The sequence below is a fragment of the Castor canadensis genome, chromosome 7 (genome assembly GCF_047511655.1).
Source record: "Castor canadensis chromosome 7, mCasCan1.hap1v2, whole genome shotgun sequence".
Classification (NCBI taxonomy): domain Eukaryota; kingdom Metazoa; phylum Chordata; class Mammalia; order Rodentia; family Castoridae; genus Castor; species Castor canadensis.
Genome location: NC_133392.1, coordinates 133,007,642 through 133,022,067, shown reverse-complemented (window position 1 = coordinate 133,022,067; position 14,426 = coordinate 133,007,642). Strand labels below are relative to the sequence as shown.

General features: G+C 39.8%; 1 protein-coding gene across 2 annotated transcripts in view; it reads right to left on the bottom strand.

The window, feature by feature from the left end:
- The window catches only part of Trit1 (tRNA isopentenyltransferase 1), a 42,479-nt gene extending 29,938 nt beyond the window's left edge, over nucleotides 1-12,541 (bottom strand). For both annotated transcript variants that reach the window (XM_020171665.2, XM_020171666.2), the window contains exon 1: nucleotides 12,354-12,541. In XM_020171665.2, the coding sequence (XP_020027254.2) occupies nucleotides 12,354-12,527 (174 nt within the window). In that variant the 5' untranslated portion in view covers nucleotides 12,528-12,541. The remainder of the gene's footprint in view (nucleotides 1-12,353) is intronic.
- Between the last annotated feature and the right edge of the window lie 1,885 nt (nucleotides 12,542-14,426).

Sequence of the window (14,426 nt, the reverse complement as noted above, 5' to 3'; positions counted from 1 at the left end):
ATGAAGACCTTAGAGTAAAGACAGAATAAATTACGAGGGAATACTGGCATCTGAAAAGTTACAAAATCATCTAATGCTAATCAACAGATATTAACTGGCAGCTATAAGGCTATGTATCAGTATTTTTTTTCCACACTTTAGAATCAGGGTGATTCTAATGTGCAGCATGGGCTAAGAATTGGGCTTGGCATATGGGGCTCAGTGGTAGTGCTTCCCTAGATGGACTCAACCACCAGCACCACAAAAACAAACAAGCAAGGGTTGAGAACCACTGTTACAAGTATTGTCCTAGGCATGAGATATGAAGAAGGGAGGGGGGCTAGCGGTGTAGCTCAAGTGGTAGAGCACCTGCTTTGCAGTCTCAAAGCCCTGAGTTCAAACCCCAATCCCACCAAAAAAAAAAGAAAACAAAAAAAGAAAGAAGGGAAGGGAAGGAGAGAGGTGAGGAGAGGGAAGAAAAGGAGTGAAGAGAGGGAGGGAAAGAGGTGGGGAGGAGAAAAAAGACAATTAGTCAAAAGACTAACTGAAAAACTAATTCAGCACATAAGATTATATGAAAAGTTAAAGTCCACAGTATAAAAAAAGCTCCTACAAATCAATAAACACAAAAATGAAAGCCAGTAAACAGAAGTAAGCACAACTCACTTCAAATAAACCAAAAAATTCAATTATACCAAAAAAGATCAATACACCATTAAAAAAGCAACTGACCCACCAAGAAATCAAATTTAAATAAAATCTACTTGTTTACCAGACTGAGAAGAATAAAAAAGATAGGCAATATACATAAAAGTGTGGGTGAGAAGAAAAAGAAACACATGCTGGTACAAACTCTGGAAAGCAGCATGGAAATATGTATCAAAATGTAATATTTGCAACTCAGTAACAAAACAAACAACCCAAGTTAAAAATGAGTGAAGGACTTGAATAGTATTTTTCCAAAGTCAATACAAATGGCCAAGAAATATATCATAAATAATCATAAGGGAAAATCAAATCAAAGCCACAGTTAGGGGAGGGGCCAAGTGGCTCAAGTAGTAGATCAAGTGTAAAGCCCTGAGTTCAAACTCCAGTACTGGGGGAAAAAAACAAAAACAAAAACCCCACAGATACTACTTCCATACCCACTAGGATGGCCATAATAATAAAAAAAGAAAAATAATAAGTGTCGGAGAAGATGTGGAGAAATTGGTATCCTCATCCACTATTGATGGAAAAGCAAAATGGTAAAGCCATTGTGGAAAAGTTAGGCAGTTCCTCAAATTTAAACACAAGATTATATGATCTAGCAATTCCACTCCTACATGTGTATCCAAAATTATGGAAAAAGAATTGACAGCAGGTACTTATACAAATTCATGTACACATATACTCATGGCAGTACTATTTACAATAGAAGAAAGTCATTAATGTCCATCAAGGAATAGACAAATTGGGCTGGTGCAGTGAGTGGCTCAAGTGGTAGAGCACCTGTCTAAGTGTAAGGCCCTGAGTTCAAACCCCAACCCATCAAAAAAAAAAAAGAGAGAGAGAGCAAGCTGGACAGATGGACAAATTGTAGTATATACATACAACAGAATATTATTCAGCCATAAAAAATGAATGACATAAGGGATACATGCTACATACATCTAATGAAAGTAAAAGAAGCTAGATACAAAAGGTTAAATATTTGTAAGTCATTAGATTTACCTATTCTGGTTATTTCATATAAACAGGGAGAGAGAAAACAGACTGATGGCTTCTAGTTGATGGGGTGGGGAAGGGAAAAGGAATAATCACAATGAATATGAGATTTTCTTCTTGGGATAAGAATGTTTTGCATGCTGGGCGCTGGTGGCTCACACCTGCAATCCTAGCTACTTAGGAGGCAGAGATCAGGAGGATCGCTGTTCGAAGCCAGCCTGGGCAAACAGTTCGCGAGACCCTATCTGGAAAAACACCTTCACAAAGAAAGGGCTGGTGGAATGGCACAAGGTGAAGGCCCTGAATCCAAGCCCCTGTACTAGAAAAAAAAAAAAAAAAGTTTTGCAACCAGACAGAAATGGTGATTATAAAACATTGTGGTTACGCCCCTGAATTGTTTCATTTTAAAAGAATTCATGTTATGTGGAATTTATCCTCAGTAAGTAAAATAATCTAAATATATCCTATGGGGTTAGGAACATGATTCAGTAATAGAGCACTTGCCTGGCATGCATGAGGCCCTGGGTTCAATCCCTAGCACTGAAAAAAAAAAAGGCTGGTTACCAATGGCTCCACCTGCAATCCTAGCTACTTGGGAGGGTGAGATTAGGAGGATAGCAATTCAAGGCTGGCTGGAGCAAATAAATTTGCCACACCCCCATCTCCAAACTAATCAGAGCAAAATGTACTAAAGGTACGGCTCAAGTGGTACAGCATCTACTTTGCAAGCACAAAGCTCTAAATTCAGACTTCAATCCCACCAAAAAAAAAAAAGGGAAGACCCTATTTGAAAAATACCTAAAGCAAAAGATGGGTGGCATGGCTCTAGTGATAGAGTGCCTGCCTAGCAAGGCCCTAAATTCAAACCCTAGTACTACCAAAAAAAGGGGAGGGGGGACACAACGCCCCACAGAACTGCACACAACAAAGAGTGCACTTATGGTATGTGAATTTAAAAATAACCAAAGCTGGTAATATGGAGCTTGCCTGTAATTCCAACACTGACAAAGTAGAGGCAGGAAGATTGTGAGTTTCAGGCCAGCCTGGGTTACACAGGAGACCTTGTCTCAAAAACAAACCAAAACAAAGTGAGGAACCAGGAATAGACTATAAACTGTAACAAATGAATCTAACTGTATCACAAATGTCTGACATAACTTCACAGAAGGGGGATGGGTGTTGGAGGGAAATAGCTGACCTAAATAATTTTATAAACTGATGTTATCATGGGATACTGTAAGGCTAAAAAAACTGTACACAAACACTGTACAGTAGCAGGTAAATCTTTTTCTCACAGGAGTTAACAATAGAAACTACTTTTCAGGCTGCCAGATTTCTTACTCTTAAAGAAAGAAACCACAAATAAGCAAGAGGAAAAGCCTAAAATAAACCCTGTCATGCTAAATTAGATTTAGTGATACCAATATAAATTCATGCTTATTTTTATACACAGAAAAATACAGAAATATAGATGTGTGTATACATGCATTAATGTACGTACATGTATTTCCTAATCCTTCCCAGTGAGACCAGAAGCATCTTAAATAGTGCCAAAAATGGCACACACACACACTGCACAAAAATGGAGACATGCCAAAGGGCACAGAAGGCTGCATAAAAGACTACCCCATAACCAAAGTTAGAACAATTTGACAGCAAAATATATAATGAGGGCTAGGGGTACAGCTCAGTGATAGAAAGCTTGCCTAGCATGCTTGAGGTCCTAGGTTTTATCCCCTGCACTGCAAAAAATAAATAAACTTTATATGTGTGTGTGTGTGTGTTTGCATATGTGTGTATGAATGTATATGTGTGTGTATCACTAGATTATAACCCAAAGGATAAAATATCCATAATGATATAAATAAATGGCATAAGTAAATAGGGGTCACGGGACAGTCTTTTTTACAGAATTTCAACCAATAATGTAGAAGGAATGAAAGAAATTACAACAGCAATTGCAGCAGGAAAGACTCACTGATAAATGCTAAAACTAGTGTGCTGGGGTCATGGCTTAAGCCATAGAGTGCCTGCCTAGCAAGTACAAAGCCCTTAGTTCAAATCCCTAGTACCACCAAAAAAGAAAATAATAAATAAATAAGAATAAATAAAATTCATGCATGAATCTTTAGGAGAAATGGGGTATCTACATAACCTCTAAGTATTTCCTCTAAAATGCGTATTAATTACTGTGGTGTTTCTAACACATGTCCATAAATTCTTTCATAGTTCTCCTTATAAGAGGTAAGACTTAATTCTCCCTCCTCTTAGCAGGGGATAGACTTAGCAACTCATTTCTAACAAATATGGCTGGATACTGTCATATTATGGAAACTGAAAGGCAAAGTAGTCTGGAAATGGAAAAATCATGGCTTTACAGTAGAGAATCTGGCAGTCAGAAACAGCCTTAACTAAATGTTCAAGGTTAGCATCACCAATAATAAACTATGTTGATATCACCCCAGATTTAATGCAATGAGAAAGGTGCTTCACTTCTGTTATTTTCCCATAATTTGTAAGGTCAGTATAATCCTGAGAAACCAAAACCCATTGTAGTACATTCTAAAAAAAAAAAAAAGCGGACAAGTACCCTTCAAAAGTATCAATGAATGATAAAAAAAAAAAAAACTGAAAAAGTGTCCCAGATTAGAGGAAACTAAGGATACATGATGACTAAATACAATATGGAATCCTAAACTGGATCCAAAACAGAAAAAGGATGTGAATGGAAAAACTGGTAAAATCCAAGTCTATAATTTTTAACAATATCATACCTATGTCAATATCCTAGTTTTAATAAAAGTACCAGGATAATATAAGATGTTAGCATCAGACTAAACTAAGTGAAATGTATACAAGAACTCTCCTGTGTAAATCAAGTTATTTCAAAAATTTTAAAACTAATTATATTGTAAGAACAGGGTTTCTCAATTTCAGTCCTGTTACTATTTTGGGTCACATAATTCTTTGTTGTGGGAGGGTATCTTATACCAAATAGAATATTTAATAACATCTCTTGCCTATATCTACTAGATGCCAGGAACTCACCTCCTCGGTTATTACAACCAAAATGTTTTCAGAGATTGCTAAATGTTCCCTTGATGAGCAAAACTGCCCCAGGTTGAGAGCACTAATGTGGAGTCATATACCTTAACACCTGAAGATATCCATAACATCCTATTAAAAGGAAGAGGGGGGAAGCAGAATACAGAACAGCTTGTAATATATGAGTCAACTTACATAAAACATATGCACATGTGCATAAATATAGACAACTGTCTAGAAGGATACCCACCAAGATGTTAAAAATGGTTACTCCTGGCTACCATGACTATATTTTCTTTGCACTTTTCAGTGCTAATTTTTCAATAAGCATGCCTCTTTTTCCAAACACAAAAAAGGCCTTGTTCTCATCATTTTTTTCCCTCATAATGCTTCCAATTCAGTAACTATTGGTTCTGTTTCAAAAATGGGTACCCCTTCTTGCCAGCGGCAGCCCACCTCTAGCCTCTCTCATCCAGGATAATATAACAGAATCCTAAACTGTTTTCTCTCTAACCTACTCTCCACCCAGCCACCAGAGTTACTTCATGAAATAGATTTCCTATCACTTCCCTGTTTCAAACACCAAACCTCATGGTCTGGCTTTTACAGGCCTCAACAATTTGTTCCCAGGGTGTGCATTTTTAGTTTCACCTCCTACAACTGTCCCTCAAGTATCCTCTGTGCCAGACAGTAGCTGGCAATTCCTTGAAAACATGCACATTTAACTCTTCCTTCACTTTGTTCTTGCTGTCAGTAATATTCTTCTCTCTTCTGTGTCTGATAAAATGTACACGGTATAACAGAGGAAAAGAAAGGGATGGAGGAGGAATAGATAAATAAGAGGAGCTAGAGGGAAAATACAGAACAGCATGGAGATAAGGCTTGAAGAAAGTAATTTTTGGTAGGGTGAAATAATAATAGTGCTTACCTCAAAAGGTATGGTGAGGATAATACATGTGATAACATATGCCAAACTTTAAATAGTGTCTAGTGTGCATATACACTTGTTACTACTTTCTGTGTTGTTTCTATGTTGTTATTTTCATTATTTATGGTTCAGTAGTAAGAACTTGAATTCTGGTTGCCACAACAAAGATGGAGCAGCGTGGCTCATGCTCAGAAGCAAAGTCTCAAAGGTTAGCAAAGAGGCAAACAGGATCTAATTCAAATACATAAAAAGAATCCAATGAAATGCACAAGAATCCAAGTCAGTTAAATCACACTAGAGCACATCTGTGAATTCCTATACGCCTCAAGTAAGTTCCTTTCAAACATGTATTTTTGTTTGATGCAGAGCTGCTTTAAGACCCAGCCCCAGGCACTGAAGCATCAGGGCAGCACCTCATCTCACGAATCTGAATCTGCAAGCCTCATATGTGCTTTCCTGTGGTTTCCTGTTCAGCCAGTAGTCACTTCTCCTTCCTTATAATGTGGAAGGTTTTACTTCAAAGTTCTCCATATAGCTGCAAAAAAGTGACCACATATGTATGCACAATCCACCCAGTTTAACAAGTAATCAAAGGAAAACTAAATTTACATATAGTGGAGATGAACCAAGGGACCTAGAAACTCATCCTTTTTATCCTTTCTTTCTATCTATCTATCCATCTATCTAAATTATCTATCTAGATGAGTTAATAATTTTGAGATTTTCTTCTTAACCTTTTGTCATAGTTTAAAAAATTGCCTCTGCCAGTTATGGCAAAAAGCCTCTGGCCAGGCCCCATCTCCTAGTTAACAGATCTTTGTGCTTTTTATTTCATGTCCTATTGAGCAACTGTGACCCACCATCCCATCTCTTTCATATATCTCCCCCATGCATTCCGAATCTCCTCTGAGCACTATTAAACAATCCTTTAGTATAAAACATATCCTAAATTATGTCCCGAAGCAGACGAAAAGAACACAGAGTTCCACATCTATTAGATGACACATACCATGCTTACTAGTTAAGGCTGCCAAAAATCATTTGCTTCCTTGTAGTTAGGAAGGCACAGGGGACTATGCTCCCACGTGTGATTACTGCTTCTCCACGGGGCTTGAGAATTAGGGCATCAGATATACTTCTGCTCTATGAACCCAAACAGATCACTTTGTTTTCTCTTAGCACATATTGGTAGTCTGTATGTCCAGGCAGTCATTGTACATGCTTGGCAAGTGCATTCAAGTTTCTCAATACAATGTTTCATCCAGTCACTGAAGGCAATGCACTGAACCTTGAAGTTACATGCCAAGAAGAGGACTCCCTGAAAGGAAGATCTTAGTATCACCTTCCTGCAATATATCAGACTCTGCAAGTGAGTTAGAAGACCCAGATCCAATTTCTAGGTGTGCGTATATCTTGCAGTATGATCTCTAGTTAGGTCTTTAATATTTCTGTATGCAGTTTTTCCATCTTGGAAAACAGGGATTGTATTACTGGTCCCTCCTTGAATTCAGACTCTCACTACTGAATGAGAATATATATGTTCCTATAGTTTTTTAAACAAACAGGGTTTGGAAAAAAAATCAGAAAATTAACCACAAATATTTCTCACTTTTGTCAGATAAACCATGTAGAAATCCACAGTAGAACCCAACAGGAATCCCTAAGAAATAAACTCTCAGAAAGTAGTTCTGACACCCCACTCCACAAATCACATGCATAAGAATAATGGAAAGCCAAACGCCAGGCAGGACCTTCAGATGCTAGGTGGCTATAAAGTATCAGGATCAAAGACAAATCACCACTGCAGACCTACTACCCTTAAAACTCCAGTGTAGTTTGACCTCCTACAGCTACCTCAATACTCTAAGTACTTACTTATTCAATGTCTACCAAAACAAGTACTTTTGCTGGAAAGGAAATGCCCTGTAGGGGTTGCCTTGAATCAACCCTATAGTTAAGTTAGAACCAAGGGCTAACAAAAGAAGTATGAGGAGCAGAGGTGTGGCTCAAGTGGTAGAGCATCTGCTTTGCGAATGCAAAGCCCAGAGTTCAAACCTCAGTCCCACCAAGAAAAAAAAAAAAGTATGAGATTCAAGACTATTTAAGATTTAAGACAGTGATTTACTATATATACATATATGTGTGTATATATATATGTGTGTGTATGCATATACACATACACATATACATATATGTGTATATGTGTATATATATATATGTATATGTATATTTATATAATTTTTTTTAAGTTTACTGGCACACTTCTGAATATAAACCTCTGGGCAGCATATCTAAAAGGATTATTAAAATGCAAATATTGGCCACCTTGGGAGGACAGGAGCTATAGTCCCAGCTAGTTGGGAGGCAGAGTTCAAAACCATGAGTTCAAAACCACAGCCAGTACAATACAGCCAGATGCCATCCCAGCACTCAAAAGGCTAAAGATCCCAAGTTCCAATTCAGCCTGGGCTATGTGACAAGACCCTACCTCAAAAATAAACAAACAAACAATAAATAAAAATAACTCAATTTGGAAACTTGAAAAAACTTTCTGTACAGCTGTCAACAACAGAAGTTTACTGTGCTGTCTAAGCTCTCCACAAGGACAATCTTCCCTTTCATTCCAATAAATATTTTTTGGTTTTGGTACCAACTTGACATTAAAATTATATCTACTAGGGTTGGAGGCGTGGCTCAAGTGGAAGAGCACCTATCTAGCAAGCCCAAGACCCCAAGTTCAAATCCCAGTACCACATAAAATAAAAACAAAGAATTATATCTCTTAGTCGTAGCAAGTTTTATCCCCCTGAACAATGCACCAAGTGACTACCAGTCAGCTCAACACTCCACTTGACAGATATCACTATGAATTCACAGTATGATTCACCATATGAGTCCTAAAGTATATTTTATGTAGTGATCAAAATGTAGAACTTTCCTGTGAAGGATAAATGGATACAAGGTAAGAACCACGATATGACTGCACCCCTCAGCTCCTGCCTCATCTAAAGGAGATACATCTGTACAGTGGATAAGTACTGGGCATGGAAAGTAGAGACCCCCTGTTCAACTCCAGGTTTGCTACTTACTCTGAGACTTTGGGCCTATTAACTGTGAAATGATAATGATATCTACTTTCTGAGGACATCATGAAGATTTAAGAACTTGGGCTTGGTTCAAGTGGTAGAGTTCCTGGCTTGCAAGTGGGAGGCCCTGGGCTAAAACCCCAGTACAGCCAAAAAAAAAAAAAATCTGAGTTATTATTTTGCCAATGGATTTATTTGAAATTCATGTTCTTTCGAGGAGGTGATGAACAACATTTGGCCGATATTTGTAATCCCATTGGGAGGTGGAGACAGCTGGGGCCACATAGAGTTCAAGGCCAGTCACTACAAAGTGAAACCCATCCTCCAAAAAAAAAAGACTCATTATTCACATATTTACCAAATATATTCTAATCAGTCTCAAGTCACTGAAAAGCAGCATCTCCACTTTGGAAGCTGAGGCAGAAGGACAAAGAGCTCAAGAGTTCGATGACAGTTGGGTGCCAGTGGCTCATGCCTGTAATCCTAGCTACGCAGGAGGCAGAGATCAGGACTGCAGTGAAGCCAGCCCCGGCAAATAGTTCGAGAGGCCCTGTCTTAAAAAACCCTTCACAAAAAAGGGTTGGTGGAGTGGCTTAAGATGTAGGCCCAAGTCCAAGCTCCAGTACCGCAAAAAAAAAGGAAATGTTAATGAATATCCAAGATACAATCAAAAGTAAACTTATAACCAGTTCAAAAAGCTCACTAATCTTCAGTATTTTTTATATATTAATAAATCCTCATGACATCCCAAGAATGAAAGAACTCTCTCATATTTCAGTTACTTACAACCATAGAAAGAATCTGAATGTATTATAGTATGTCATTTGACAGCTGGAAGCATGGCTCAAGTAATGGAGTGCCTGCCTAGCAAGCATGAGGCCCTGAGTACAATCCCCAGTTACCACAAAAAAAAAACAAAAAAAATTGGAGACTGAGGATGTAGCTCAGTGGTAGAGGACTTGGGTTCAATTCTCAGCACCAAAAAAGAGAAAAGAAAAAAAGGATGCATATTTTAATAAAGAATTTTTCCAAATATTAAGGAGCTGCTACACAAATATCAAGTACCCCAGTGACTTTGCTATTCCACAGTGTGCAAGATCTCTAGTAACTTTACCCTCATGGTACTCAGCTATGAGCAAAACATTTCTGAGAACCCAATAGCTATTCTGAGCAATACCCAACCCTCATTGCCAGAATCCACCAAATTACTTAAAAATGGATGTCAATTTAAGATGATTTAATGAGAACACTTTTTTGACAAAGGATTATTTGTGGCATCTGAGGGATAAAATCTGAGAAAAGACCTGAACAAAGACAGGGAGCAAGCCAGATAGGTTTATATAAGAACAGGGGTTCCACCAGGCAGAGGGAACAGGTACAAGAGTTCGAAAGTGGGTTTGTGTCTGTAGCATTCTCCAAACATCCACTAACAAGACTTCCCTGAAAGATCTTCCTGACTTCCAGATTCACCACTTTCCCAGGTACCCAAGCCTGAGTCCTGAGTCACATTGTGCATATTATTCTCTTCTTTCTCCAGATAGTAGTAAAGTAGTAACATGATACAACCTTCAAAATGTCATATCCTTTTCTTCCCCTCAATCTCCACTACCACACCAAATAGAAATTACAGAACATAGGACTGAAATAGTCCTTTGATATCATTAGTATAATTCCATCTTACTGAAACCTTTATTAACCAAGTCTCTGAGGTATCAGGCCAAAAACGTACAATTATACCGCACATGGATTTTTAAATGTCCCTCCCATCCATCAAGTCCAATTCACCATGCTTACAAATAAATGCTCCTACATACTGCCTGTATAACATTACTCACCCCCATTCCATAATATTTGTGACAGCTCCCTACTGAGCGGTCTCTTTGCACACTCCTGCAAACACACTATGACCATTTACCTTCTAAGTCTTCATCCATGTCCCTTCCTTTGGTATCTTTCTTCTTTCTTATCCATCCAAACGATCTATTTTTCAAGCCTTTTTTTAGAGAGCGTTCCATGATCGTGCCAGCCTTCACTGGTTTCTCCCTTCTCGGGAATTCTCTAATACTTAATAGTTTATCACAAAATCTAGCACTTGAAGTCTCTCTCTTGTCTCCATCTTGTCACCTTGCAAAGCACCATAAGTGTGTGTTCAAACACTTATTAGTCCTGTGGTGTTTCATGTTTAGCCAGACTAAAATCCCTTAAGAACAGGGATTATGGTCTTATCTCTGCAACAGGATAAGACCATAGAAAATAGCAACTACCATATTTTTAGTTCTTACTTTACTATGTGCCATACATTATATTGAGTGTTTCTCATACTTGAATCTCATTTAATCATCACAATGTGTTATTGATATGATTCTTCCTTTTTTACAAAAGAAGAAACAAAGACACTAAGGAGGTTAGGTTAAAGTTGCATATCTTGGAATAGATGGGGCTGGGACTTGAGCTAAATTCTGTCTCCCAAAGTTGGTATAAAATACGTTGCAAACAAATATTTGTTGAACTATCCTGTTATTCCATGTGTGCTGATGTTCTTGCCACCCCAAATGACCTAATGAGGGTAGAAATCAAGCTACACTCAAAACTAAATTCTCAGGCTGGTGGAGTGGCTCAAGTAATAAGAGTGCCTTCCTAGAAAGCATGAGGCCCTGAGTTTAAACCCCAGTATCACTAAAAAAAATTACAGGTATAGCATCAAAACTAAATTGTCTTCAACAAATAACTGTTGAAATTCTTCCATCAGAGTCACCCAAAATGTCTCCCACTCTCAATCAAACAAGTGCCCCCACACGAGAGGAGTTTCTCAGCTCAAAGAGAACAACCCATCCCCTCACCCCCAACTCATCACCCAGTAGGGTTAAACAAACGTTTCTCATATGCCTGACCTTCTTCAAGGCTGGCCACCCTGCTCTTCATTGTAACACTCATAATCTTATTTATTAATCACTTTCGTCTTGTAAGGTAAGGTGACATTTCCTCCACGTTATTTTTTTTTTAATTTTTATTTTATTCATATGTGCATACAATGTTTGGGTCATTTCCCCCCCCTTCCCCCCCGCGTTAAAGACTGAAATCGCATGGCCCTTGGCAGATTCTGCCTAGAATCCAGGTCTTATAACTGTCCGCCCAATTCCACTGCCCTGGCAGACACTCAAAGGTGGCGTTCGACTTATCTTGGTCTCAGTGGGTTAGGAATAGAATTACAGCAGAAATTCTGAAATAATTTTTATTTCAAAAGACATTTATGGTAAGTCAACCTTACAGGCTCAAATACCATCTCCTCCACTTATTCGCTATGTGACAGGAAGAAAGTCTTTTCATATCCCTAGACCCCAATATCCTTCTCCGTAAATGGGGATAATAGTGTCTAGGAAAGAGTAAGGTCGTGAGAAGTTAATCAGATGACCAGAGGAAAAGATTCGGCACTGTGTCTGGCATATGATGGGAGCCTAGTGAGTATGGGTTCCCTTCACCTGTCCCGTCCGCCCCCAAAAGTCCCAGGGTTCACTCACTACGACCACCACGCGACAGCGTGTCCATTCCCCCAGAGGCCTGCACGACCTTCCGGGATTCGCAAACACGGACCAGAAGCACTGCCATACCTGCATGGAGTCAGCGCTGACGATCTCGCCACCGAGCCGCTGGCCCAGCTGCAACGCCAGGGTGGACTTGCCAGTGCCCGTGGCCCCGAGAATCACTACAAGAGGCAGTGTCCTTTGCAGACCCTTGAGCCCAGGGCCGACAGACACCGCTCGTGCAGCCGCAGCCGCCGCCATCTTGATGGCATCTGCGCATGCGCCAAGGCAGCTGTCCCCATGGCAACAGTCATTGCGCTGGCGCAGATCTCTGACTCTGAGGGGAGGGTGCTCAGAAGGAGCGTGCTGCGGGACAAAGGTTCCAAGCTTAGGAGGCTCGGGACGTGGTGCCTTGAATTAGCTGGTATCAGAACTTCAACTACCTGCTCTTTTAAAAGGGGCCAGACCTATCTAAACTAGATCTGTCATTATCCTTTCTTTCAAGGTCCCCAGTTATTTTCCTTGATGGCACTAATTACAATATAAACTTGCATACCGACTTCTTGTTTATTGTCTGACTTCTGCTCCAAGCTATTAGTTCTACAAAAAACAAAGGACAAATTTGGACTAGGTCATTGTTGTATCTCCAGTGCCTAGCACAATACCTGGCAGCAAACAGACAACCCCCATCCCAATAATTATTAAATGAAAAGAAGAATGACCGTCCTATTTAGCGCTGGAGGTAGTGAGCTCCAAGGAGTTTCATTCTCCAGACTCAGACCTGCCCAGTGCTCAGGCAAGGGCTGCTGCTCTGATGTTTTCATTCCACAGTGCAACCTCAGATGCAATCAGAAGGCAGGACAAAACTTTCCATCCCCTTGACCAAAGGATCCAAGAGATACGATGAAAACAGAAAAATAAGCCAGTAAACAACAATTAGAAGAGAAAATGGAAGGAAGCCAGAAAGGATAAAGTAGTAACAACTCTTAGATTTAAGTGAAAATAGGAAAAATTAAGACCAGAGAGGACCAAAATTTAGGAGAAGCTAAAACCAGAGTTTTGGACTCTAGGCTCAAACTCCTGGGCTTCCACATGTCAGATCTGGCCACTTGCCTCTTATGCCAAATAGAGACACGGTGAAGGGCAGAGAAAGGAGATTTATTCCATGCCCCAGAATATGCCATGGGAAAAGCCAAAGAAAGCATTTAGCCCATCTTCAGCCATCTTCAGGCTACAGACATGAGCTTTAGTTTTAAAAAGACAAATAATTAGGGGCAGGGGACAAAAGGTATGCATAGTCAAAACAGTCCTAGACACAAATGTGTTCCAGTGATGGAGTGGGGCCATTCTCTCAGTCCTTATTCTTCAGGTTCTGGAGAAGCTGTTATTGTTGTCATCACTTGAGGGGAGCAATCTAGTTCCCAAGACATGATTACTCCTGCTCCAGGGTGCAGCCTTGTCATTATGGGTAATTGCCCTCATTTGGAGGGGTGGTGTGTCCTGCAAGACTCTCTGATCCTTAGGGGTAGTAGTTTCAGTCCCTTGTCATAAAGATGTTATCGATCATTCTTGTTCTTCCTTGATTCCAGGTGGCTGCAGAAGAGAATAGCTCAGAGCAAAGGACAACAGGGACAAAATGGAGACGGAGATGCCAAGCTTTTCTCCCGTTTTTAGTTAATTCATGGACCTAAGTAAGGAGTCAGTGCTTTTCAGCAAAAGTGGTTTAAGGACCTCTTAGAATTCCACACATCCCTTTCAGAAATGGCTTTGTGGCCTGGGGTTGTAGCTCAGTGGTAGAGCCTTTGCCTAGTATGCACAAGGCCCTGGGTTCAATCCCCAACACCAAAACAAAAAAAAAGAGGCAAATCAGAGCCAGGGACCTGTGACTCACACCTGTAATCCTAGCTACTCAGGAGGCAGAGATCAGGAGGATCAAGGTTCAAAGCCAACCCCGGACAAATAGTTCATGAGATCCTATCTCGAAAAAACCCATCACAAAAAAAGGACTGGTGGAGTGACTCAAGGTATAGGCCCTGAGTTCAAGCCTCAGCACCCACTGCAAAAAAAAAAAAAAAACCGCAAATCAGGTGTGGTGGCACACACTCCAGAGGCTGAGGCAGTTTTCATGAGTTGACCTGGGCTACATGAGTTCCAGGCCAA